Source organism: Cervus canadensis, chromosome 22 (genome assembly GCF_019320065.1).
Source record: "Cervus canadensis isolate Bull #8, Minnesota chromosome 22, ASM1932006v1, whole genome shotgun sequence".
NCBI lineage: Eukaryota > Metazoa > Chordata > Mammalia > Artiodactyla > Cervidae > Cervus > Cervus canadensis.
This window is the reverse complement of record NC_057407.1, coordinates 47922467-47948846: the sequence shown is the minus strand read 5'-3', so window position 1 is coordinate 47948846 and position 26380 is coordinate 47922467. Positions and strand designations below refer to the sequence as shown.

The 26380-nt window shown below is 43.4% G+C and overlaps 1 protein-coding gene across 4 annotated transcripts in view; it reads left to right on the top strand.

Moving 5' to 3' along the window:
• The first annotated feature begins 1508 nt into the window (after window positions 1–1508).
• The window catches only part of CTDSPL (CTD small phosphatase like), a 119924-nt gene continuing 95052 nt past the window's right edge, over window positions 1509–26380 (top strand). For 2 of the 4 annotated variants that reach the window (XM_043442301.1, XM_043442297.1), the window contains exon 1: window positions 1509–1704. In XM_043442301.1, the coding sequence (XP_043298236.1) occupies window positions 1626–1704 (79 nt within the window). In that variant the 5' untranslated portion in view covers window positions 1509–1625. The remainder of the gene's footprint in view (window positions 1705–26380) is intronic. The other 2 variants (XM_043442299.1, XM_043442296.1) reach the window with 2 other exon arrangements.

Sequence of the window (26380 nt, the reverse complement as noted above, 5' to 3'; positions counted from 1 at the left end):
AGCAAGCACGAGCGCTCCCGCCCCGCTCCCGGGCCCGCCCTCCTGCGGCACTGCCCCGCCCCCTGGCATACTGGTCTTCCAGCGCCGCTTCCAAGTTGCAAGGCGAAGGCGCGGGAGCGAGACGGCCCCCGGGCCCTCCAAGTGTGAGGGGGCACTTTGCCTTCATGCCAGCGCTCTGGCCCTCGCCCCAGGCCTGACAGTGGCTGCCTGCTCTTCAGAAGTACAGTCCCTGCTCAGCTCGGCAGCCACAGGCCCCTTCCTCTCCTCAGCCCTCCACTCGCTCCTCGGGCTGGGCCCCTTATTGCACAGCACCCGGAAATGCCCATTGCCCAGGTCCCGCTTGACGCCTACACTCCCCACCCCCGCCGCGTGCCAGGAGGTTGGTCCCCGAAGACCCAGAGCCGAGCACGCGGGCCCTCGAGGCCGATGCTGAAGTGGGTTCCTCAGGCATCCCACGCCTGGAGCCTCCAGCCCTGTCCACGGACCCTTCCCCCACCCAACTCCTGCTCTCTCCCGACCCTTCGGAATTCCCCACACTCCGGGACCGTCACGCCCGCCCCGCGCACCCTGGTGTCCCTCCGAACCTTCCTCACACTCCCGAGCTCTCCCTCGCACCAGCGCCCCGAACCTCTCCGCGGGGCCGCCTCGGTATAAGGGACCACCCTTAGCAGCCTCTGTTCGCAAACCGCTGCCCTCCGCGCCATGCGTCCGACCCCTCGCTTCCCGTGCCGAGATGCTCCTCACCCAGCACCTCCCCCAAGACACCCTCACGGGACCCTCGTCCCCATCCCTCGCATCTACCTCCTATTCTTCCTTCCTCCTCCCGGTAAACACCCCTCCAAGGGCCCTCCTCACTCTCCCATCCGTGCGATCTCTCCTCGGACCCCGGGGCCCTACCCGCACCCCCGCGGGCCTCTGCCTAGCCCCCGACACCCCTCAGCGCACTCATCTGCCAGACTCCTCCTCACGGCCTTCGCACCTCAGGCCGCTCACCCCACTCATCCTCCCAGGCCTTGTGACACCCCCACAGACCTCGGCCCTCACATCTACCGCCAGGACCCCTCTGGAAGCCCCTACACCCGAAGCCCTTCCCCCCGCCACCGTCTGCCCAAGAACCCCTCCCGCCCTCCACCCAGCGTTTCGGTCTCACCCCGCACCCCTCTCCCCCCGGGGCTGGCCGGCAGCGGCGGCGGCGGAGGCCGGTCCCCCGGCCGGGACACACCCACCCGCCCGCCCTCCTGCTTTCCCTCGTTCCCTCCCTCATTCCCTCCCTCTCTCCCGCCCGCCCTCGCTCCTCGCTCGCTCCTTCCCCCTCGCCCGCTCCCGCTTCCCGCGGCGCCCGGCCTCCCGCTCCGCCTCCCCTCGCGCGGCTCTCCCGGGCGCGGCTCCGGGGTTCATGGTGACGAGGCGGCGGCCGCTCCAGCCCAAAGGCGGCGGCGGCGGCGGGAGCGGGGGCGCGAGCCCGGGCCGCCTCTCACAGAGCGCGGGGCCGGGCGGCGGGCGCGCCCAGGCGGCGGCGGCGAGCGCCCCCCCGGCCCGCGGCCCCGCGCGCCCCCCGCGCCGCGCGCCCGTGCGCCTGGCTGCCGGGGGGCCGGGCCGGCGGGCGGCCGCCGCGCCGCGCACCCATGGACGGCCCGGCCATCATCACCCAGGTGACCAACCCCAAGGAGGACGAGGGCCGGGCCCCGGGCGCCGGCGAGAAAGGTAAGGAGGGGCGCAGGCCGGGCGGGCCGGGCGCAGGCCGGGGGCGTGGGCACTCCCCGCGCGGCCGGAGTTGGCTGCCGGGCGCTGGCGCGGGCTGGGGGAGGGGTGCGTGGGTGCGGGGTGCGCAGCAGGGAGGCGAGCGGGCGGGAGGGGGAGTGTGCCCGCGCCGCTCCGGGCGCAGGAGGGGGCGTGCGCCTTTCCCCGGGTGGCGGCGATGTGGGGGTGACCCTGCGGGCCAGGAGTTTGTGTGTGCGCTCACGCCGACGGAGAAGTTGTGAGCCCGCGTGTGTTTCTGGCAGGTTGGAAGTGTGTGCGCCGTGTGTATGCAGGGAGCAGAGGTTGAAAGGCTGTGTGTGCACTTAACGGATAGGTTGTGAGTGTATGTGTCTATCGGATTGGGTGTGTGTGCACTTGTGTGTGTACACTTGCATGCTCTGGGTAGGCACAGGCCAACTGAGAGATGTTAAAGGTGCATGAGCACCGGTTTTCCTGACAGGCTGTGAGTGTGCACGTGTACCTTATGTAGAGGTTTGTGTGTACCTGACTAGGAGGTTGTGGAGTTGTGTGTGTGTGCATGAGCCCGAGCCTGCAGAGTTTGTGTGTGTTATTCCCTACAGAGTTTGTGTGTGAGGCTGACCGTGTGTGAAGATGACTGTGTGCTTACAGCACTGAACTGGCATGTCGAGTATGTTGTGCCCGTGGACTGGCAGGATGTTATATGTGTGTGTGTGTGTGTGTGTGTGTGTGTGTGTGTGCAGTTACACCTAGGAAGACTGAGTGTGTGCTGTGCCTGACCATGAGCCTGTGTGTGCAATGTGTGTGCCTGACAGGCCGTGTGCTTGGGTATGTTTAGTTGGTTGCACAAGTGGGGTGGGGGGAGCGTTGCCAAGCTAGCCCCCTGCTTGACTCTGCCGTCTCATTGGCACCTGTTGGGTGCATCTACAGGGTTTGGGGTCCCCTTTTAGGGCCCAGCTCTAACGGACCCTTGGAGGAGCCCTTGGGTGCCCGGTGTGTCCCTCCCAGGAGAGCTGGCACTGTGCTGAAGCACCTAGTTTGATTCCAGCACATTTTGGCCCCATCACCCACCCCTCATTGCTCTTTTCCTCTGTGTCCCTGCTCCTCTTGGAGACCTGTTGTCCCCCTCTCTCACGTGCCCGGGTTACAGTCCCTCTAGTAAGCTGGCCTGAGGTTTGGGCAGTTTTGAAGGGCCAAGGAATCTGGCTTGTTTTGTTCTGGTGACTAAATCTCCCTGCTGTGCGCCTGGCAAATGCATGGACGGAGGTCAGGAGCAGCCCACTGGGATGCTTCCCCCTCCCCTCTCCAAGCCTGGCCTTTGACTTTGGCAGAGAGTCAGATTTCTTAACATGTGTTACTAACCTTGCTGTGCCAGTTGGGTGAGGTGTGCGGCTCTGCTGAGGAGTGGCGTGGGGGTGGGGGGAAACACTCCATCACCTCTCCCCAAGCAGGAATCCCTGGGCAAGCCCACTGGGAAAACCAGAACCCACCAGTCACCCCTCGGATTGGCGATTTGTCAGCTCATTTGCACTTTCCATAGACCGTAAACACTGTGTGTCTGCAGACTTGTTTTCTTTTGTGTAAAATTAAAAATCAGACTCCCCCCAGGCATTTCTCTGTGCCTTACAGATGGGCTAAAAAACGGGAGGAGGTTGCTCCAGATGAATCTCCATGTCTCTCTGGGGCCCAAGTGGGCAGCGCCTCGGTTGGTCTGACCTTCCTACTGCTGGGGCTGTCAGTCTTGGGGCTCTGGCCTGCTGTCCCTGGGCTGGGCATGTCCCCTCGGGACAGTTTGGTTGGAGGCATCGAGGAGATTTGATGCCTCTGCTTCTCCTCCAGTGTGGACTGAGTGCTTTGTGTGATGTTGTGCCAGAGAGAGAATCCACGGCTCTTGTGAGGAGAGGTGTGGCAGAAAACGGGGAAATATTTGTCAGGACTTCAGCCTTCCTACTGCTCCTCACCTAATTGCAGGAGCAGGCGCCTCCCCAACTTTCTCTTTTCCTTTAGCTCCTAAATCTTTAAAAGTGGAGACAGTTATCCAGAAATCTAACCAGGTACAAATATTCAAGGATAGTGCCTGTTCATTCAACTTGTTTACGTTTCTTTTCATGACAATCTTGTATTATCTTTAACTGCTTATTTTGTTTGTTTTCTAGTGTCAGATTGGTTGGTTGATAACTGATGAGAGGAATTCCTTACCTGCCTCTCCAGGGTGGGGTTGGTGGCTGGCTAGTCAGTGCTTCTTGTTGAAGCATTAAAATCCTATTCAGTTTAGTTTCTCACTTTAAAACAAAATAATTTGAGTTAACTATAGTGTGGCAATAAACTGTAGAACCAAGCTTTGGGATACCTTCCTCAGACTCATAAACCACTAAACATGTTTAGCAATGTTTCTTGCTTAAGCATGTTGATATATTTAGACAGGCACAATGGATTTTGTATCACTCAAGTTTTAGGTGAACTCTTAATCGTTTTCATTTTAATTATGTGGCCTGAAATGTAAGGTTTTGTGATAGAAAAGAAACTCTTGGTTTTAAAAGTTTACTTTTATTTTTTGTTCTTAAAATAGGATTGATAGTGACTACCTTTTGGGTTTGATTTGGATTAAATGAGATGAAGCATGTTAAAGACTCTGCCTAGTTCAGCAGTGTGTTACTGGTGCATATACCTTTCTTTAGGTTTGGCAGAGGAAGTAGTAAGCATGGGCTGGGGCCTGGGTTGTTTGCACAAGTTGAATTACTTTTTGACACTTTGCCACGTGGTGGTGCACCACTCAGAGATGATTGTCCCTGTCAGAGGTGTGGCCTGTCACCGAAGATTTATTTTGTAATTGTGTTTGACTTCACTGATGATATAAAGATACAGAGGCAGTTTTCGCTGTGAGTTTAGCCCAGGCTGCTTTACTATCTGGAAATTTATCCTTGCAGATCAATAAGAAAAAGTCTAACAATACAATAGAAAAGTGGTCAAGAGATATGAACAAGAAAAATTGTAGAAGAGGAAATTTGAATGTCCAATAAATGTATGAAATGACGCTTTACTTCCTGTGAAATTTTTTTCCTGTGTCAGCTTGAGTAAACATGTAAATGACTGACAACATTCAAAGTAAACAAAAGTTTTGGGAAAGGAATACTGTTATAGACTTTTGTGAGAGAATGAAGTGAGTACAAACTTTTTAGAGAATAATTGAGTACTGAATCTCTTAGAAACATATTTGGCTGCAAGTAATAGAAAACCAGACTTACACTGAAGCTTAACCTGACAGAGGTTTATTCTTGTCACATAGCAAGCAGTCTGTAGGTAACTATTGATAGCTTTGTTCAGCAACTCATTAGTATCACAACTGACATCACTGTGATTCCCTTAACTTTTCTACATGTTATAATGTGGCTACCACCCCTCCAAACACCACAGCCACCTTCAGGGAAGGAAAAAGGTCCAGCTGTTTTTAATTGGAAAGCAGAAATATTGCTAGGGACCACCCGGCAAACTTTTGGTGATGTTTAATCAGCTGGAACTGGGTCACATAGTCACTCCAACCTTTGTTTTGGAAGCAGGAAAGAAGAAGATGATTGGGAATAGGTGGAAACAGGTGTGGTCTCAGCCAATCAACAATATTGGTCATACCTGTAAAGCCAGGCCTGCTTCTGGGTTTCTCTCCTAGAGAAACAGCCTTATATGTGCTCCAGGAAACACATACAAGGATTTTTCACCAGTGTCTACATTGCTTGCAATATAAAAAATCGGAAACATCATAAGTGCCAAAGGATTAGACTGTAGTACGTCAATACCACAAAATACTGTAAGGCACTTAGGATGAATTAAATTAGATCTAAGGATACTAACATGCACATTTCCAAGAGATTTTAAAGCAGGGTGGGGGTAAAGTAGTTGAATAATATAAACAGTGTGATCCTGTCTTTATTTTAAAAAATATCAGACACACAGACATAAAACTGTACATATGTCTAGAGACACACAAAAAATAATCTGAAGAAAATACTTCAAACAAACAACAGTGATTTTCCCTGGCAAGAAGATTGAGATGGGAAGTGAAGGAACTTTGCCTTTTTGTTTAAATATTAATGAAAATGTCCTTGTGTTTTACAGATGAATTTTTTTAGCTAAAGAAAAGAAATTTCCCATAGCTGTTTGGAGGAAAATAAGTAATTTAAGGTAGTTGAATAATAATAAAACAAAAGCCCCTCAATTAATATGCAACATTATCAAGCACATATCAGTTCTTGCTGAACAGTTAATTATTTTGTAAGCTAATACATGTCTCTTGATGAGATTTCTGTAGGCAAGTTTGTTTTGGCAGATTTTTGGCCCAGGATACTAGGTATATTTCCTCCACATGTTTGCGACACTTAAGCTTAACTCAGAAACCTTTAACCTTTGGGCTGCTAACAAAATTATAGCAAGGAGAGGATTCTTGGAAGCAATAGTTATTTCAGATGCTGGAACAAATTTGAAGTAGATTCAGTTTGATTAACTTTTTGTATTAAACTTTTTATTCAGAAATGACTCTTTTAAGTTTACATGCAGCTGTAAGCAGTCACACTGACCCCCCCACCTAGTTCCCGCTAATGTTAGCATCTTGCCAAACCTTTGGACAAAATCATTGGCATAGTCAGGACACAGAAGAATTCCATCACCTCAAAGATCCCTCATGGTGCTGTTTTATAACTGCACCAAGTTCTCTTCCGTCCCCACTCCTTCTCAGCCTATTGAAAACCACTAGTCTGTTCTTCATTTCTGAAATTCTGTCATTTTAGGAATGTGTATACATGGAATCAAACAATATGTGATCTTTTGGAGTTGACTTTTTTCATTGAGCGTAATTCTCTGGATTTTCAACCAGGTTGTTGCTTATATCAGTATTTTCTTCTTTTTTATTGCAGAATAGTATTCCATGACATGAATATACCACAGTTTAACCAATCACTCTCTGAAGAACATCTGATCATTTCTGGATTTGGGCTATTATGCATAAAACTGCTATAAACGTTAGTGGACAGGTTTTTGGGTAAAGAGAAATCATCGTTTCTCCAGGAAAAGTACCCAGGCATGCAGTTGCTGGATCATGTGGTAGTTGCATATTTGCTTTTTAAATAAACTGCCAAACTGTTTTCCAAATTAAGTGTACCAGCTTATAATCTCCCCAGCAGTTCATGAAAGATCTAATTTCTCCACATCCTCACCAGAATTTGATGTCACTTTTTTGTATCAATCATTCTGATATGTGTGTAGTGGTATCTCATTGTGGTTTTAATTTGGATTTCTCTGATGGCTAATGATGTTGAACTTCCTTCCATGTGCTTTTTCCTTCTGTATATCTTCTTTGATGAGATGTTCCTTCTTATCTTTTGTTTATGTTCTAATTGGATATTTCTTTCACTGTTGGGTTTTGAGAATTCTTTTCATATTCTCGATGTTAGTCCTCATCAGGTATGTGGTTTGCAAATAGTTCCTCCTTATCTGTAGCTTGTGTTTTCATCCTCCTTACACAGTCTTTTGCAGAAAAAAAGTTTTTAATATATCAATTTTTCCTTCTATTAATTGTGCTTTTGAGGTCAAGTCTAAGAACTCTTTGTTTCATACTAGATCTCAGAGTGTTTTGTCATATGCTCTTCCCAAAAGTTTTGTAGTTTTACATTTTACATTTAACACCATTATCTATTGTGATTTAGTTTTTGTAAGGTGAAAGTGAAAGTGTTAGTTGCTCAGTTGTGTCTGACTCTTTGTGACCACATAGACTGTAGCTTACCAGGCTCCTCTGTTTGTGGAATTCTCTAGGCAGTAATGCTGGAGATCCCCCTTCTCCGGGGGATCTTCCCGACCCAGGGATCGAACCTGAGTCTCCTGCATTGCAAGCAGATTCTTTATCATCTGAGCCATCAGGGAACCACAACTAGATTTAAGTTTTTTTTTGTCTTTGACTGTCTAATCACTTTAGCCACATTTGTTGAAAAGGCTTTCCTTCCTCTTTTGATTTTCTTTGGCATCTCAAATCAGTGTATCAGTAAAAAACCAGTGCATCGTATTTGTGTAGGTCTCTGAGTTTTCTGGGTTGTGAAGATCTTTTTTTGTACAGTTCTTCTGTGTATTCTTGCCACCTCTTCTTAATATCTTCTGCTTCTGTTAGGTCTATACCATTTCTGTCCTTTATTGAGCCCATCTTTGCATGAAATGTTCCCTTGGTATCTCTAATTTTCTTGAAGAGATCTCTGGTCTTTCCCATTCTATTGTTTTCCTCTGTTTCTTTGCATTGATCACTGAGGAAGGCTTTCTTATCTCTCCTTGCTATTCTTTGGAACTCTGCATTCAAATGGGTATATCTTTCCTTTTCTCCTTTGCTTTTTGCTTCTTTTCTTTTCACAGCTATTTGTAAGGCCAACTGAGACAGCCATTTTGCTTTTTTCTATTTCTTTTTCTTGGGGATGGTCTTGCTCCCTGTCTCCTGTATAAAGTCACCAACCTCCATCCATAGTTCATCAGGCACTCTGTCTATCAGATCTAGTCCCTTAAATCTATTTCTCACTTCCACTGTATAGTCATAAGGGATTTGATTTAGGTCATACCTGAATGGTCCAGTGGTTTTCCCCACTTTCTTCAATTTAAGTCTGAATTTGGCAATAAGGAGTTCATGATCTGAGCCACAGTCAGCTCCCGGTCTTGTTTTTGCTGACTCCATAGAGCTTCTCCATTTTTGGCTGCAAAGGATATAATCAGTCTGATTTCGGTGTCGACCATCTGGTGATGTCCATGTGTAGAGTCTTCTCTTGTGTTGTTGGAAGAGGGTGTTTGCTATGACCAGTGCGTTCTCTTGGAAGATCTCTGTTAGCCTTTGCCCTGCTTCGTTCTGTACTCCAAGGCCAAATTTGCCTGTTACTCCAAGTGTTTCTTGACTTCCTACTTTTGCATTCCAGTGCCCTATAATGAAAAGGACATCTTTTTTGGGAGTTAGTTCTAGAATGTCTTGTAGGTCTTCATAGAACCGTTCGTTCAACTTCAGCTTCTTCAGCATTACTAGTCAGGGCATAGACTTGGATTACCGTGATATTGAATGGTTTGCCTTGGAAACGAACAGAGATCATTCTGTCGTTTTTGAGATTGCATCCAAGTACTGCATTTCGGACTCTTTTGTATGTCTTTCTTATGTCCTCTAACTATATTGAGCCCACTTATTAGTTATAAGACTTTGTATATTTCTTGAGGCTTTTAACATAGACAAACATGTCATCACATAAGAACATTTATATTTCTTCCTGATTTGTATGCCTTTTATTTCTTTTACTTTATTATGTCGATGAAAACTTACAGAAGTATGTTGAATAAGAATTGTGAGAATGGACATCCTTACCTTGTTCCCATTTCAGTCTTTTACTGTTAAGTATGCTGTTGGCTATTTTGTGTGTGTGTGTGTGTGTGTGTCTTTATTAAAAGGTTGAGGAAGTTCTCCTGTATTCCAATTTTTCTGAGAGTTTTTGTCAGAGATGGATGTTGAATTTTGTCATATGTTTTTCCTGTACCAATTGATATGATCGTGTGAGTTTTCATCTTTGGTCTATTAATATGGTAGATTACACTGATGGGTTTTAAAGTATTGAACCATCCTGTATGCCTAGAAATAAGCCTCATGGTTTTGTGTGTAATTCTTTTTATGTATTATTGAATTCTCATTGCCACCATTTTGTTAAGGATTTTTGCATATGTATTCATGAGTGATATTGGTCTATGCTTTTCATTTTGTGTATGGTATTTATCTGATTTAGTGCCAACTTTGTAAAGTAAATTAGAAAGTAATCTCTTCTCTCCTCTGGAAGAGATTGTGTAACACTGGTGTTCACTCCCAGTGAAATCGTCTGGACCTGGAGATTTCTTTTGGGGGAATTTTTAAATGACAAATTCAGTTTTTCTAATAGTTATAGAGCTATTCAGATCATCTCTTTCATGTGGGATAAGTTGTGTCATTTTTGGTTTTTGAGATTTGATCTATTTCATCGACGTTGTCATATTTGTGTGTAGAGTAGTTCATGGTATTATTCCATCATTATCTATTCTATGCTTACAGGGTCTGAAGAGACAGCCCCTGTTTCTAACATCCCCACTTTCATTTGTAGTATTGGTAATTTGTGTCTTCTATCTTATTATTTTGTCAGACTTGATAGAGGTTTCTCAATTTTCTTGATCTTTAAAAAAAAAGAGACCCATTTTATATTTCACTGATTTTTCTCTACCACTTTTAATATTTTCAGCTCAACTGATATCTGTTCTTTTCTTTATTATTTTCCTTCCTTATGCTTGATCTGGGTTTATTTTGCTCTTTTTCTAGGTTCTTGGAAGGGAACTTAGATTATTGATTTGAGACGTTTCCTTTTCCTAACATATGCATATTGTGCCACACATTTTTCTCTTAGTGTCGTTTTTGCAGTATCTCGCAAATTCTGATGTTATATTTTCATCTTCATCCAGTTCAATGCATTATTTTAGAGAAAACTTCTTTTTTAATTTTTGTTTATTTTATTTAATTTTGTCTGTGTTGGGTCTTTGTCTCTGTGAGTGGGGGCTGCTCTCTCGTTGTGGTGTGCAGGCTTCTCATTGTGGCCTGCAGGCTTCAGGAGCTGCGGCTCCCCAGCTCCAGAGCACAGGCTTACTAGTTGTGATGCACAGGCTTGGTTGCCCCACAGCATGTGGAATCTTCCTGGACCAGGGATTGAACTCATGTCCTTCACACTGGCAGGCTGAGTCTTAACCACTTGACTACCAGGGACGTCCTCATTGTTTTTTGTCGTTGTTGTTTTTAATATAGACTTTCCTTTTTGGGATAGTTTTAGGTTCACAGCAAAACTGAACAGAAAGTGTTCCTATATAACACTGACCCCACAACGTGTTCAGCTCATTTGGGTAGATACTGAGGAGCACTGTTGCTATACTGTATGGTGAGAACGCTTTTTGTTTCCTAAGAAACTGTCAAACCGTCTTCCAGAGTATCTGTATCATCTTTAGTTTTCAGAAGTGTAGTTATGATATGTCTCAGCATGGATTTCTTCAGGTTTATCCCATTGGGGATTCACTTAGCTTCTTGAATTTGTAAGGTTGTCTCTTACAAAATTTGGGACGTTTTCAGCCTTTATTTTCTGAAGTACTTTTTAAGCCCTGCCCTTTTCTCTTCTTCTCCTGGGACTCTGATGACACGAATACCAGGTCCTTTGTTATAGTCCCACAGGTTTATCGATATCAGCTACTCTTTAAAAAAAACAAACAAAAATCTTTTCTCTCTGTTGATTCGGATTGGGTAATTTCTTTTGTTCTATCTCCAAGTTCAGTGATTTGCTCCTATTCCCCTCCATTCTGCTATTGAGCCTATCCACAAGTTTTTTATTTCAACTTTTGTTCCATTTAAAATTTGCCATTCAGTTTTTTCTTTATGTCTTGTTTTTCTTTGCTAAGACTTGCTATGTCTTTGCCAAGGCTTTCTATTTCCATTTGTTTTCAATATCTTCCTAATTGCTTTTATCATAGCTGCTTGAAAATTTTTGTCAGGTAATTGTAATAGTTTTCTTGGTGTTGGCCTCGATTGTCTTTTTTTTTCGTTCAGTTTGAGATCTTCTGGCTCTTGGCGTAACAAGTGAATTGCAGTTGAAATCTGGACTTTTTCTTATCATGTTATGAGAGTCTGGGTCTTGTTTAAAGCTTCAGTTTTAGTTGGTTTTCTCTGACACTGCTCCAGCAGAGGAAACACTGCCCCATTATTGCCAGGGAGAGGTAGAAGTCCAGGATCTCCACTTGACCTCTTCTGACAAAGTGATGGGCAGGGAAGGCAGTTACAGCCCTGACATGATCTCTGCAGTGGGAGTGGGTGAGGGTGAAAACCCTGAATCTTCCTGTGCCTCCTCTGACACCTGGGTGGGAATGGAAGTCCAAGCTGGCCACATGGTCTTCACTGGCACCACTGGGAGATGGAGGGACCCATTACCAGCAGTTAGGAATGAACGTCTCTTCTCCCTACCTGGCTTTCTCAGCCGCTACCCCAGCAGGGTGGGCGGGTGCCTCCTTACACCCTGGTGGGGGTGGAAATCTATGTACCCTTTGGATTTTGCTGACTGTGGTGGGGTTGGGGCCACCGTGTGTGCCTGTGTGGTGGTCTCTGCAGTAGAGCAGTTTTATTATATGAAAGTTTCCTGTCTTGCTAGACTATCCCTTTTCTGGTCCTTTGGTTACAAGGAATAGGCTTTTGAAAGGACTTTTTTTTTTGGTCAGAAACTGTTGATTTTTGCCCATATCCAGCTCCTTCGGCTCTGAGTTTGGATTATATGAGGCAAAAGAAAACCCAGGGCTCCCCAGCCTTGGTTTAAGTTCTCAGGTCCCTCACTGCTCTGCCTGCTTCCCTCCACCTTTCCGTCATCTTGTGTTTGCTCAATAAACTGGGCTTTTAGTTGTACTTAGTGGACAGACTATGAAGAATTATGTTTACTCTATTGTCTTGGAAGTAGAAGTCCCCTGATTAATTTTTACACCTATCCAAATTAAGTGTTTTAAGGAAGACTGGAATTGCAGAGTTGTCTCTTTAAAGGTTTATTTCAGCAAAGTGCTAGTGACCGATGTAAAAGTCAAATTGAGTTAGTGCTTTGAGAATCTTGATTGTCCCTGAAAAAAGAGAAATGATAATGAATTCAGTGTGAAATCAAGTCTAGATCAGTGAGGCTTCAGTGACAACTGTTGTTGAGCCAGCCTTCAAAGGATGCATTCTTAAGCTTTCGTCTTAACACCAGAATTTAGATCAGCATTCTCGAGTATCTTGAGTTAGATGTATTTTTGATCTAATATTCTGTTTGATTGGCAAGCAAGTTTAAACCCGTATCTTATCTTTTGTTTTGTTTCTCAATTGAGAAAGCATCCATTTAAGTAGATAGAAGTATCTTCCTGGGGTAAACACAAAGGAGCTTATCTCTGGTTTTAGCTGCTGGTGACTACCAGACAGAGCTCTCTGGCCAGTGACTGGAAAACTCTTCTTCCATCTGTGCTGCCCTGGAGGTAGTTTTGGGGGCTTCCAAAATTTGGCTCAGGCTGCACTTCACTGGAGGGGCCCACGTCATAGGGGAAGTCCATGTGCAAGCGTAGGACTGGGTTTTCAGGAGGGACTACACAGCTTCAAGTTTAACTCTGAAGTATTTGTTTATTTTCCATCCAGTTTTATTGAGATGCAGTTGACATGTGACACTACTGAAGTTTAAGGTATACAGCATAATGACTTGACATACATACATATATATATAGTGAAATGATTACTACAGTGAGTTTGAACATCTATGACCTCATAGTTACTAGTTTTTTTCTTATGATTATAATTTTTAGGATTCACTTTCTTAGCAACTTATGAATATACCACCCAGCATTGTGAACTCTAGTGATCATGTTGCTCATTACATGCCTGTTGCTTGTTATCTTGTAATTGGAACTTTGTACCTTATGACCACCTTCACCCAATTCCTTTGCCCCTCACCCTCTGCCAACCGCAAATCTGATCTCTTTTTCTATGACTTTGGTTTTGTTTCAGAATCCACATATAAATGAGATCATAAAGTTTTTGTCTGTCTCTGACTTATTTCATTTACCATACTTGCCCCCAAGGTCCATCCATGTTGTTACAGCTTCTTTTTATGATAGAATAATATTCCTTTATATAATATATATGTGAATGTATATGTGTGTGTGTATATATATATATAAAGAGTCTTCTTTATCCATTCATCTGACCGGACGTTGAGGTTGTTCCCATGTCTTGACTGTTATAAATAATGTTGTAATGAACGTGGGCGTACAGATACCTCTTTGGGGTGGTGATTTTGCTTTCTTTGGATGTATACCCAGAAGTGAAGCCACTGGCTTTTTCTCTTTCAGTGAAATTCACTGAAATTTTCTCTCTCGGCAGTGGGGGAAGGGGAATACATGATGGGGCCAGTGGGTTCATTAAGTCCTTTCAGCCAGGAATTGGCAGAGGTCAAGAAACACTCTGGCCACAAACAGTTCTAGATTTACATATACGTATATAATATGTTTTTCACTTGCTTTGGCAGTAATATACGATGCTAAGGTCACCAGTGTATAACTAGTAGAAAAGGGAAATGTCAGGATTCTCTTGGGAAATGTTGAGGTATAATATTTACCTTGGAACTTATTTTCCAGATTTTAAATCATGATTTATCAGACATTTGAAGTTCAATATTTTTAATGACCCAGATTTCTTTTTAAAAATCTACTTTGATTAAATAGTGTCTTTTCCTTTACTCTTTTAACATTTATTTTACTATTTTTAAAATGAGAGTATATAGTCAATGCTTTATTTAAAATTAATCAAATATTTGCATTTATGACTTTGAAATAGCACATAATGGAGCAAAAGCTTAGGAACTGCTTGTAGCACTGGGTTAGGATATGGACATCTTTGTATTTGGGATCAGCAGAGAAAAGACTGGTGGCACAGTTCCCTGAAACCAGGGCCTAATAAACAGTGGTCTTTATGGATGCTAAGGATTATGTAACCACCTAAGTAATCACTCATTTTGATTCTGAGTTAAAAACTGCTTCAAGTTAAAAACTGAAAGATTTCTTTGTAATTATAACTTGAATTAAGTCTACTTGCCAAAAATGTTTTAAAATCCTGGTACTCAAAGCGCTTTAAAAAGTGAAGAGAAGTGGCTTAGTATGTGATGGCTGATATTATTCTTACCTTTCATAATTAGTGTTTAACCTAAGCTTTCAGTGTTTCAGGGTATCTGGAAGAACAAACCACACTCCTTTGTCAACACAGCTTGAATAAATGTAGCCTTTCAGTGTCAGAGTGAAGTCAGTGTTCCAGTAAACACGCATCCTGTAGTCAGAGTTATGTATGATGTCTCCCTCTGCGTCCTGACCAGGAGCCAGCTTCCGTGCTCAGCATACCATAAATCTGTTCTGAGTGTTTGACTCAGTCATGTCCAGAGCAGAAACCAATGACTTTAATTCCATAGACCTCCATCAGAGCTGTATTTTCTTACCCCTTTTTGAGGAAACAGTCCAACAGATTTAACTTTTGCTTTGGTTAGAACAAACACATTTCATGTTTGTCACCCACCAGGCATATACAGTTGGAAGAGCTGTTAACTCTCTCAAGTATGTGAGCACTTACTGGTGAGCTTACTGAATTTTTCTATCCCACAGGATACTCTGTTTCACTGCACAGGCTTGACTTCTTGATTTTTTTAAGTTTTTAAATAATTTTTAAAATAATTTTTTAATAAGGTAAACTTACATATAATAAAAATCGTTCTTTTTGATGTAGCCCAAAGTTAGAAAGCTTCCTAGGTGGCTCAGTGATAAAGAATCCACCGGCGGTGCAGGAGATGCAGGTTCAGTCCTTGGGTCAGGAAGAGCTCCTGGAGAAGGGAATGGCTCCCCACTCGAGTATTCTTACGTGGGAAATCCCATGGACAGAGAGACTGGTGGGCTGTCAGTCCATGAGGGTGCAAAAGAGCTTGACATGAAGAGCGACTTAGCAGTAACAACAAAGGTTAGAAAGTTCTGTGAGCTTTGGCAAACTCATACAGCGATGTAACCACCTCCATTATCAAGATAGAGGACGTTTCCATGATTCACAAAGTAATCCCTGTGCCCCTTAGCCATTACCTGCCTTCCACACTCGGCCCAGAACAGCTGATCTCTGCTCTTTCTTCCATTTTCTGAAACTTCATCTAAACAAAATCATGCAGTATGGAGTCTTTGGAGTTTGGTTTCTTTCACTTAGCAAAATGCTTTTGAAGTCCCTCCAGGTGGTTTCCTATATCAATTGTTTGTTGGTATTTATTGCTGAATAGTATTTGATTGTATGCATGTACCAGTTTGAAAGTATATGTTTAACTTTATTTTTTAAAAAACTACCAAATAGTTCTCCAGAGAAGCAGTACTATTTTGCATTTCCACCAATCACGTATGACTCTTCTGGTGGCCCTGTATCCTTTTCAGCACTTACTTAGCATTGTCAGTTTTTAAAGACAGACATCTAGTGGTATTTGGTTGTGGTTTTAATTTCTATTCCCTTAACAACTGATAATGCTGATATTCTTTTTATGTGCCATTCACCTTTTGGCAAGTTATCTGTTCACATTGTTGCCAATTTAAAAAATATTAGATTATTTGCTTTCTTATTATTGAGTTTGAAAGTTTTTTATATATATATCCTGGATACAAGTACTTCGTTGAATATGTGTTTTGCAAATATTTTATCCTAGTCTGTAACATGTCTTTTCATCCTCTGAGCAATGTCTTTGACTTCCCAATTTTTTTGTGGTTAAACATACTTTATGTTAAATTTACTGTCTTACAACTTACTTAATAATTGTATATTCTAAAGCATATACAATTAAGTGATAATAACTACATTCATGTTCTTGTGACTGTATCACCACTATCCATCTCCAGAACTCTTTTCATCTTGAAAATCTGAAACCCTGTACCTGTTAAATAATGACTCCCCATTGCCCCTCTCCACAGCCACTGGCAACCATCTTTCTGCTTTCTGTCTCTTGTTTTGACTACCCCACTCACATAAGTGGAATCATACAGTATTTGTCTTTACATGACTGACTTATTTCACTTAGTATAAAGTCCTCAAGGTTGATCCATTTGTAGCATGCCAGAACCCATTTGTAGCATTCCTTTTTAAGGTTATATTGAGAGAGAGAGAGGGAGAGAAAAATACATATGTATTAGATATCTTTTTATAGATGTGATATGTAAAAGACACCACATTTTGTGTATTTATTCACATGTCAGTGAACACTTGGATTGCTTCCATGTAGTAGCCATTGTGAATACTTCTGCTGTGGACGTGGATATGCAATTCCTTGTTCCAGTCCCTGCTGTCGGTACTTCGGGATGTACATTCAAGAGTGGAATTGTGGCATCACGTGGTAATTGTATGTTTAAACTTTTGAGGAACCACCATACCTGCTGGCCCACAACAGCTGTACCATTTTGTATTCAAGCCCAGTACCACAAGGATGCCAGTTTCTCCACATCCTCACCAGGACTGTTATTTTCTTTATTGATAGTAGCTGTCCTAAGGGATTCGAGGTGTTGATGATGTCATTTGAAGAGCAGAAATTGAGGTTTGTTTGCATGTGAATGTTCAATTGTTTCCACATCAGCTATTGAAGAAACCATCCTTTTTCTATTGTATTGCCTTTGAATCTTTATCAAAAAATCAGATGACTGTATGTGTGTAGGTCTATTTCTGGACTCTGTTCTCTCCTTAAATTTTGATCAGCCTTCTTAATGTGAAGCAGTGTTAAGCTTAATATAGTACCAGCCCTCCCTCAGAAGTAAATTTTTGGTGATGATTTAAGCAGAAGAAGAGACCAAGACATTTTACAATCTGGCCGGGCAGATTTACTCTGCATTTTGCAGTGAAGGGTGTTCTGAAAGACAAAACCTATGACTTTCTCCATGCTTTTTTAGGAACTTACCCAAACAGACTTTGTACATTATATCTTTTTCCAGGTTTAAAATTGGAGCTGAGAATTTCTTCTATCTTGAGTATCCTTCTGCAGAAAGCTAATACAAAAGTACAAGATAAGATAAACAGGCATTTGAGTTTAAAATATAGTCTCCCATAGTTATACAATAGTGTAAAAATAGTGACTATCTTGATGGAATCCAAGAAACAGAACCGTATAATGTCAGCAGAACAGAAACAAATGTGCTAAGCCTCAGCTTTGCTGAGAGTACCTAGGCTCCAGAGAACATGGGGGACACCTTTCAGGCTGTGCACAGGTAGCTGACCCCCGCAAAATAAGGAAATATTTCTATTTCCTAAACAAAAGAGAAGAGCTTGGCAGTCACTGGGTAGCTTGAGTTCTTTTGCCACCAGGTAAATAAACCAGGTGAAACTTACCTGAGAGCAAAATCTTCATCCAGGTGGTATGACCCAGTTTGTATAAAGACCACCATCTCTTTGCCACTGATGTTAAGACATTGCTTAGAAAATGATGTTGAGATGATCAGCATCTCAGAGGTGGAAGACCAGTTCAGTTCAGTGCAGTTGCTCGGTCGTGTCCAACTCTTTGTGACCCCATGGACTGCAGCACAGCAGGCTTCCCTGTCCATCACCAACTCCTGGAACTTGCTGAAACTCGTGTCCATCGAGTCGGTGATGCCATCCAACTATCTCATCCTCTGTCATCCCCTTCTCCTCCTGCCTTCAATCTTTTGCAGCATTAGGGTCTTCTCCAACAACTCAGTTCTTCACATCAGGTGGCCAGAGTATTGGAGTTTCAGCTTCAGCATCAGTCCTTCCAATGGATATTCAGGACTGATTTCCTTTAGGATTGACTGGTTTGATCTCCTTGGAGTCCAAAGGACTCTCAAGAGTCTTGTCCAACACCACAGTTCAAAAGCATGAGTTCCTTGGTGCTCAGCTTTCTTTATAGTCCAACTCTCACATCCATACATGAGTATTGGAAAAACCATAGCTTTGACTAGATGGACCTTTGTCGGCAAAGTAATGTCTGCTTTTTTTAATACTCTGTCTTGGTTGGTCATAGCTTTTCTTCCAAGGAGCAAGCATCTTTTAATTTCATGGCTGCAGTCACCATCTGCAGTGATTTTGGAGCCAAAAAATATAAAATCTCATACTGTTTCCATTGTTTCCCCATCTATTTGCCATGAAGTGATGGGACTGGATGCCATGATCTTAGTTTTCTGAATGTTGAGTTTTAAGCCAGCTTTTTCACTTTCCTTTCACTTTCATCAAGAGGCTCTTTAGTTCTTCTTTGCTTTCTGCCATAAGGGTGGTGTCATCTGTGTATTTGAGGTTATTGATATTTCTCCCAGCAATCTTGATTCCAGCTTGTGCTTCATCCAGCCTGCAATTTGCATGATGTACTCTGCATTTAAGTTAAATAAGCAGGGTGACAATATACAGCTTTGACGTACTCCTTTTGGAGTTTGGAACCAGTCTGTTGTTTCATGTCTGGTTCTAACTGTTGCTTCTTGACCTGCATACAGATTTCTCAGGAGGCAGGTAAGGTGGTCTGGTATTCCTGTCTCTTGAAGAATTTTCCAGTTTGTTGTGATCCACAGAGTCAAAGGCTTTGGCATAGTCAGTAAAGCAGAAATAGATGTTTTTCTGGAACTCTCTTGCTTTTTTGATGATCCAACAGATGGCAATTTGATCTCTGGTTCCTCTGCCTTTTCTAAATCCAGCTTGAATGTCTGGAAGTTCAGGTTCGTGTACTGTTGAAGCCTGGCTTGGAGAATTTTGAGCATTACTTTGCTAGCATGTGAGATGAGTGCAATTGTGTGGTAGTTTGAAGACCAGGTCAGTGGCTAAACTTCTTTTCTAGCTTCCTGTCTTCTGTCTGGGCCCTTGTTCAGTTCTTTCTCCACAAGCCTGCTGGATGTAAATTACCAAAGGACAGCTCTGATCATGCTCAAAGGTGTTTCTCACTGGCCTTAAGATAAAAACATGGTGTTTCACAGCCTGTAGTCCTCCACAGACTGACCCTGGACCACCTTTACAGACTCCTGTCCAGGGATCCCCTTCCACATGGTGATGATCTGAACCCAAACGTGCTGTGCATTTTTACTCCATTATGCACGTGCTGGTTTCTCTTATCAGATGCCTTTTCCTTTATATGCCTGATGGATTCTTATCCTCCCAGATCCATCTCAGATGTCACCTTCTCTTGTCACCTTCCTGCACTGTCTGAGCAGGGTGGAGGAAACACAGTTTAATGTTCAAGAACACAGGCTTGGGTTTGAATTCCAGCTCTATCACTTTTGAGTTGTGTGAACAAGTTGTTAATCTCTCTGCTCCTTCATTTCATAGTGGTACATACCTAATAGGGTGATTATGAGGATTAAATATTAATAATATGTATGTGTGTATATAGTACATATCAAAATACATGAGTATTTAATAAACATTTCTTATTATCTCCAGTTCATTTAGTCAGCAAACATTTATTGAGCACCCACTGTATGCTGTTCACCTGTACTGGGGACTTGGGATGCACAGATAGGTGCCCTGGCTGTATAGGGGAGGTGCTGAAGCTCGATGCTTTAAGAGGAGGACATTCAAAGTGCCATGGAAGCGGCCACTTATTTTATGACTGTCAAGTACTGTACATGTGGATCTCAGTTCATCCTCCAACAGCCTTAAGATACCGGTTTTGTAATCCCCACTGAGGCTCAGAGAAGTGAATAAGTAACTTGCCTATATTATCTAGAACATGTAGATATGTACCTGCTAAACAGTGGAGCCAAGCGTTAAACCACTGACTGACTCCGTTCAAAGGAAGTTTAGGAAATATTTGGAGAATATCATAAGCCCTTTGAGATTTACATCTTGAAAGACGGCAACCATATTTTTCTGAAAGATGCTTCTTTCTGCTTCTGCCAGAGGCAGCATATTTCACAGGATAAATTCTAGAGCTCACCCAAGTTGACAGGCCACATTTTCTTACAATTCATCTTCTGTTATTTATATAATAAATTCTGTTTCCTTGAGTCTCACTATTAACTCTTAAATCTCATCAACACTCTTCATATTCAGTTGTGAACTGTGAACAGTAGAAATGAGAGGAGTTAAAGTTTATAGTAAAGGTTAAGAATCCAGTCTGGTCTTTACCGACAAAGGTCTGTCTAGTCAAAGCTATGGTTTTTCCAGTAGTCATGTATGGATGTGAGAGTTGGACCATAAAGAAAGCTGAGCACATAAGAAGTGATGCTTTTGAACTGTGGTGTTGGAGAAGACTCTTGAGAGTCCCTTGTACTCCAAGGAGATCAAACCAGTCAATCCTAAAGGAAATCAGTTTCGCAGCCAGAAAAGACATTGAACTATATCTTAGAACTACCTTGCCCTCACTTGTTGCTGGTTCAGCTCAGAAGCATCACCACAACCGTGCTTGTTCTCCCTTAAACTTGGTGCTCATTGTCTAAGAGTTATTAGAAATAAAAGGAAGCCAGTGCCTGTAGGGACACTTGATTCTCTTGAGGTATGTGCTCATTTGAGGAGCCGGGCTGAGATCTAGTTAGATCTTATAAAAACAAAATCCTAGATAAATAAATTGAGGCATGTTTAGACAATGAAATCATATACAGCAATTGAAGGGGATATGCCAGAGCCACATTTTTTCACAAGGGTAAAATTTTAAAATGTGATGTTGAACAAAAATGCAGGTGCCATAATAACACATAGAGGGTGATAGCATACCAAAAAAAGTTTGAGAGCATGCAAAAATAGCCTCTATAGGGTGTATGGATATGTGCATGTATTGTAAAACTACAGAAACATCTCCAGGAATGAATTAAAAATTAGTGGTTGTTTCTGGAGATGGGGAACAGGGAGTGGGACCAGAAAAGGGTACACAGGTAGCTTCCGTTGTATCTTTAATGTTTTGTTTCTTATGAACTATTTTCTTGAGAGAAATGCAAGCAAAGTGTTAAGCAATCCAAGATCTGGGTAGTTGGCTAGCCCAATATATAGCTGTCTGTTATATTTATTCTCTGTACTTCTCTGTATATCCAAGGGTTTCATAATTTAACATGTTAATCCTGGGCTTTAGTTGTGTACTAAGGTAAATTTTTTAAAAATATTGCCTCCTCTCCATAGAGATAAATTCAACAGAAGCAGTAAAACTGCAGTTACTGAATTTATCTGGTTCTCTTCCTGAAAGAAGGGAGTTCAGGAAGATATCCGAAACGCTTGGCCACTGAGCTTTCCAGAGGGAGTCTGAGCGGTCCTCAGTTGCAGCTCAGGCTGTGCCAGGCATGCAAGCTGGAGCCAGGTCACACCCCCCAGTCCTACTGTGTTCCTCTCAGGTGACCTTCCAGAGGGTGTCATGAGTGCTTGGCCTGGAGCCAAGTTGGCTTTGTGTAGAGTGCTGGCCACAAAAGTCCATGTTGGCTTAAAATGTTCTATTTACAAATGTGTAGTCAAATAGCCCGGGTGTCATCAAAGGAATAGTTTGCTTAACTTGCCAGTTCTACCCTGTTATCGTGGGAATTTATTTTGAGAATAAAGGAACTGAAATGTTGAGTCAAGTCCTTCATATTAAGCAAAGGAAAATCATATTGGAAGGAGAACAAAGAAATGTGTGAAATGCAAAATCAAGAGGAGTCATCTTAAAAGAAATCATTTGAAAAAGTGTTTGAAGACCCGCGCCATCCCTGGTGCACAGAGGTCCTCACGAAAGCTCTGAACTGCTGGGATTTCCATTTGGATGGAGCACTGGTTCCCCCAGGGTCTAGGCTGCTTCAAACACTGATTTTTTTAGTGCAGGGATTTCTAACTTGGAGTCACAGATCCCTAAGTGGTCCATGAGTAGAATTGAGGGAGTCCATCAACTTGATTAGGAAAAAATATTACATCTTAATTTTCATTGACCTCTAACCAAAATTTTGTTAGTTATGAAATAACTGGCAGCAAACCTGTGTAATATTAACAGTGCCTGTAACTTTATCATCATACCCCAAACAGATTGGCTTGTGATTTTTTTCTCCTTAAATGTCCTTGTGAGGTTTTGATATCAAAGTTATGTTGGCCTCAAAAAACAAATTGAAGAATTTTATTCACTGGAAGAAATTGTGTAAGGTTGGTGTTATTTCTTCCTTAAATATTTAGTAGATTACAGTGGTGAAGCCCTTCGAGGTCTGAAATTTTTTGTTGAGAAGCTTTTTAAATATAGATTTAATTTACTTAATATATAGCAGACTATTCAGATACTCTATTTCTTCTCATGTAAGTTTTGGGAAGCTTCTTTTTCTTAGGAATTTGTCTATTTCCTATGCTTTCAAAATACTAGGTGAAAGTTGTGCAAAATATCCTTGTATCTTTATAACATTGGTAGGTCATGCTCTCCTCTTTTTCATCCTTTATATTAGGAAAAAGTTTTTAAACATTAACACAACTTGGAGTTCTTAAGCATTTAGGGAAATGACAACCATCGATAGATGTTTAAATTAGCACACCCTTTCTGGAAGACTGTTTTGTAGAATAGTATATTTGATACATGAAATGTGAGTGTATTTTATCCAACTACCTGTTTTAAAGAATTTTCCATAAATAAATAATTTCACAAGTGCAAAAATACTCAACACAGCATTATCTATAGCAGTCCTCCCCCCCCCCCAAAATAAAGGAAACAGATCAGTAGGCATCAGGGAAGTAATAGTGCTATTTACATTTGCTGGGGTACATTTATTTTATCTTATTTTAGATTTTTTTTTTTTAATTTGATGGTACCACACAGTGTGTGGAATCTTAGTTCCTCAACTAGGGATTGAACCCATATCCCCTGCATTGGAAGCAGAGAGTCTTAACCACTGGACCACCCTAGAGTACCTTTTGTAGTTATAAAACATAGGACATAGACATGGGAATGTGCTAGGAAGATATTGTTGGTTACAAAAAGCAGTCACAGAAGAGTGTGTACAACATAACCTCTTCTGTGTTAAATATATAATTCTTTTTTTAAATACATACTTCTATATGTGAATGCATATGTAGAAAATAATTTGGAAGCATGGTCACCAGGTTTCTAACAATGATATCTGTGGGTGGTAGGATGTTGGATAACAGTTATTTTCTTTTTTGCTCTTCTGTGTTGTTTAAAATGTTTGTATGAACATGCATCACTTCTACAAAAATAGCAAAACTTTCTAAAGAGCTTGGCTGTAACAAGAAGATGAGAGGGTGGTAGAGGAGGGGAATGTCAAAGCGTTTTTCTTGACTGATGGAGAACAGCCAGAGAAGAAAGAGAGCTTGAAGCTACAATAAAGAAGCGAGAGTCAATTGAAAGACAGGAGGGCCTGGACTCAGACACAGAAGTCAGCCCACAAGGGGCAGTACAACATTCCTTCCAGAAAGGAGGGAAAGACAAGAGAAGATATGGAAGAGTTCCAAGCCAAAAAAGAAAAGGAAAATAACATTCATAATTAACTCACAGCTGCCAATTTCTTGGTGAAATCAGAGGTGAAACTGTTTGAGTGGAGCCGGGGTCTTGAGGATAGTGGTGAGGGTCTCCAGTGGGATTGGCGGTAGAAGAGAGAGTCACCGGGGTGTGGGCAGTTGAGCCCACCTGGGGACCTTAATAAAACTTTGGTTTAAGGGAACCCAGTGGTGTGGCTGGGCAGTTCTTCTCTAGAAGAAAGCACACTTGGTCCCAGGCTCGGGGGTGGGTCGGGAGGCATGGTAGCGCTTCAGAGGATGAGAAAGTTCAGGATACTGATTGACCTTAATCCAGGATGCCCAGGAGGAAAGTGAATTAGGAGGAGTACCAAGGGCTGGGGATTTATTTGGAATGTGGACATCCAAGAAGCCAGAAGATAGGTGCTCAGGGTCAGGGTGGGTTTTCAGAACTTGACATCTTATGGAAGGTGTGCTCAGTGGCCATGGGAGGACAGGAATGGTCACAGAAGTTGGGAAGGTCTGAGGATTGTGAAGCTGGGAGGTGCAATGGTCTTGCTCATGGATGGGAGCATTTCCCAGGATGATGACAGGAATTCTTCCGGAGAAGGTTTTGAGACAGGTGCTAAGAGATTGGGTTCATGGACAGAAAGACTCTGCAGAGCAGGCTTGGGGGAGGGAGCTGATAGAGTCCTGGTCCGGAGCAAGCTGTGGACCCGCAGGGAGATGCTTGACCTGCTCTCCCAAGACCAGGAGCCTGAGCCCCAAGAGAAGCCTCCCTTCATGACTGTGGGGCTTTGCGGTCCAGAACTGGCAGAAGGAATGCTCCAGGAAAGGAGAAGGAATGCTCTGCAGACATTTCTTAGCGAAGGGACAAGATCATGGGGTACAGGTAAGTGGGTAAAAATATGAGAATTAGGGTTCTAATGAGAACGGTATCAAAAGAGAAGCAGGCTAGAAAGAGGAATGGCTGAGCTGCAAAGGGGTGGCGATTTGTTTGCTGGTTTCCCAAAGGAAATGCTGAACTATATGTTTCTTTTTCTTATCACAAAGCAATATCTGCTCACTGCTGAGAGAACAGAAACTACAGATAAGCAAAAAGTAAAAACGAGTAAAGAATTCTAAGAGCCACTCACAATCCCTGGGTCCTGGAGCTTTTCCCATTAACATGTTCTCCCTTCCTGTTCCTGCTGCCGCAGATCCAGGTCAAGGCCTCATAGGCTCTAGAACAAGCTTGTCCTCGGGGTCACAGATTTCTCTTCCTAGCAGAGCTCCCAGGCCAGCCTCTTCCCAACTCCCAGCCCTCCCATCCTGCCTCCACAACCATCTTCCCAAAACACCCCATTCCTACTTCCCCTTTCAGATTCCATCATATATCACGCCCCTGCCTGGCTTTCCAGGGCTTCTGTAACCTGGAACCATCTCACCTCCCAGACTCGTTTCCAAACCCTTCCCTTGCCTTAGACGTGCTTTGTTTCCCTCCCAGCTCACCTCCCCAAGCTCCTCAACACCCAGGTCTTCATGACACCCGCCCTGTCGGACTGGCCACCCCCAGATTCTCCCAGTTGTCGAGGCCCAGTGCCCTGCTCCAGCCCATACCGACTGATCTTTGCCTTCCAGGTACTTGACTGACCACTCCTCCTCATCATTCATTCTGTGTCAGTTCACACTCAAGTATGACAGGTACACTCAGATATACTTAGAAGGAAGCACAGGATTTAGAGCTGGGAGGAACCTCGGCCCCTGATCTTACTAAGATTCAAGGGAGGCCAAGAGACAAGTCCCCTAAGGTCAACCAGCAAGTTGTTCATGGTGCTGAGACTGGAACCCTGATTCTCAGACCTGAACTGCTCCTCATTGAATTAAATATTGCTTTCTAAATAGAGCTTTTCTCTGATGCCTGGACATAAAGCCCCAGAGACACAAAGCAGTGGTTATCAGTGATGAGAATATAGCAGATTGCTCAAAATCCAGACTGCTAAGCCTGATAGGGGGAGACCCTGATTCAGTAGGTACAGGATAGGCTCTGAGTATCTGCATTAAAACCAAATAAACAAAACTCTTTGGCTGATCCTGATGTAGAGAACCCTCAGCTCACCCTTCGAGAAACAGAGTTCTGTTTTGCCTTTGGCTTTGCTTTGTTAAGTTCTCTGACGTTTCCCTGTGGACACTGTTAAGCTCTCCCGAAGCTTCCCATCTCAGGAGCAGGCTCGGGTAGCCAGCCCCCCAGCCCATCCAGAATGTGCCAGCAGCAGTCTGGTGCTGTGACCCGTTCACCTTCTCAGGCCCAAACTGACCTGGGCCCCAGCTCCCGTCTTCCTGATGTGCACGGCCATTTGGGCTCAGGAGCCAAGTTATTTTTCAAAGTCCTTGGAGGCAGTACCTTGGCAAAATGTTGAGTGTAGTGGAATTCTTTTGGAAACATCCCCCCGGCCAGGGTGTTTCTGAGCACCTTCTGTAGCGTGGATGCCCGGGCGCTGGGGCCTGCCAACTGTCTGTCACAAGGCATCCATGTAAACCAAACCCAAGCATGTGCCCGGGCTCTCCAAGCCACGGCACATGCAGCCAGGCCAGGCTGGCAGGAGGAGGAGCCGTCTGCACGGTGATGAGGGCCAGGCTCTGGGCATGCCGCCTGCCTGGGCCTGTGCCTCATACCTACCATTTCTAGCCACGTAACCTTTGACATCCCTTTGCTGCTGTTTCCTCATC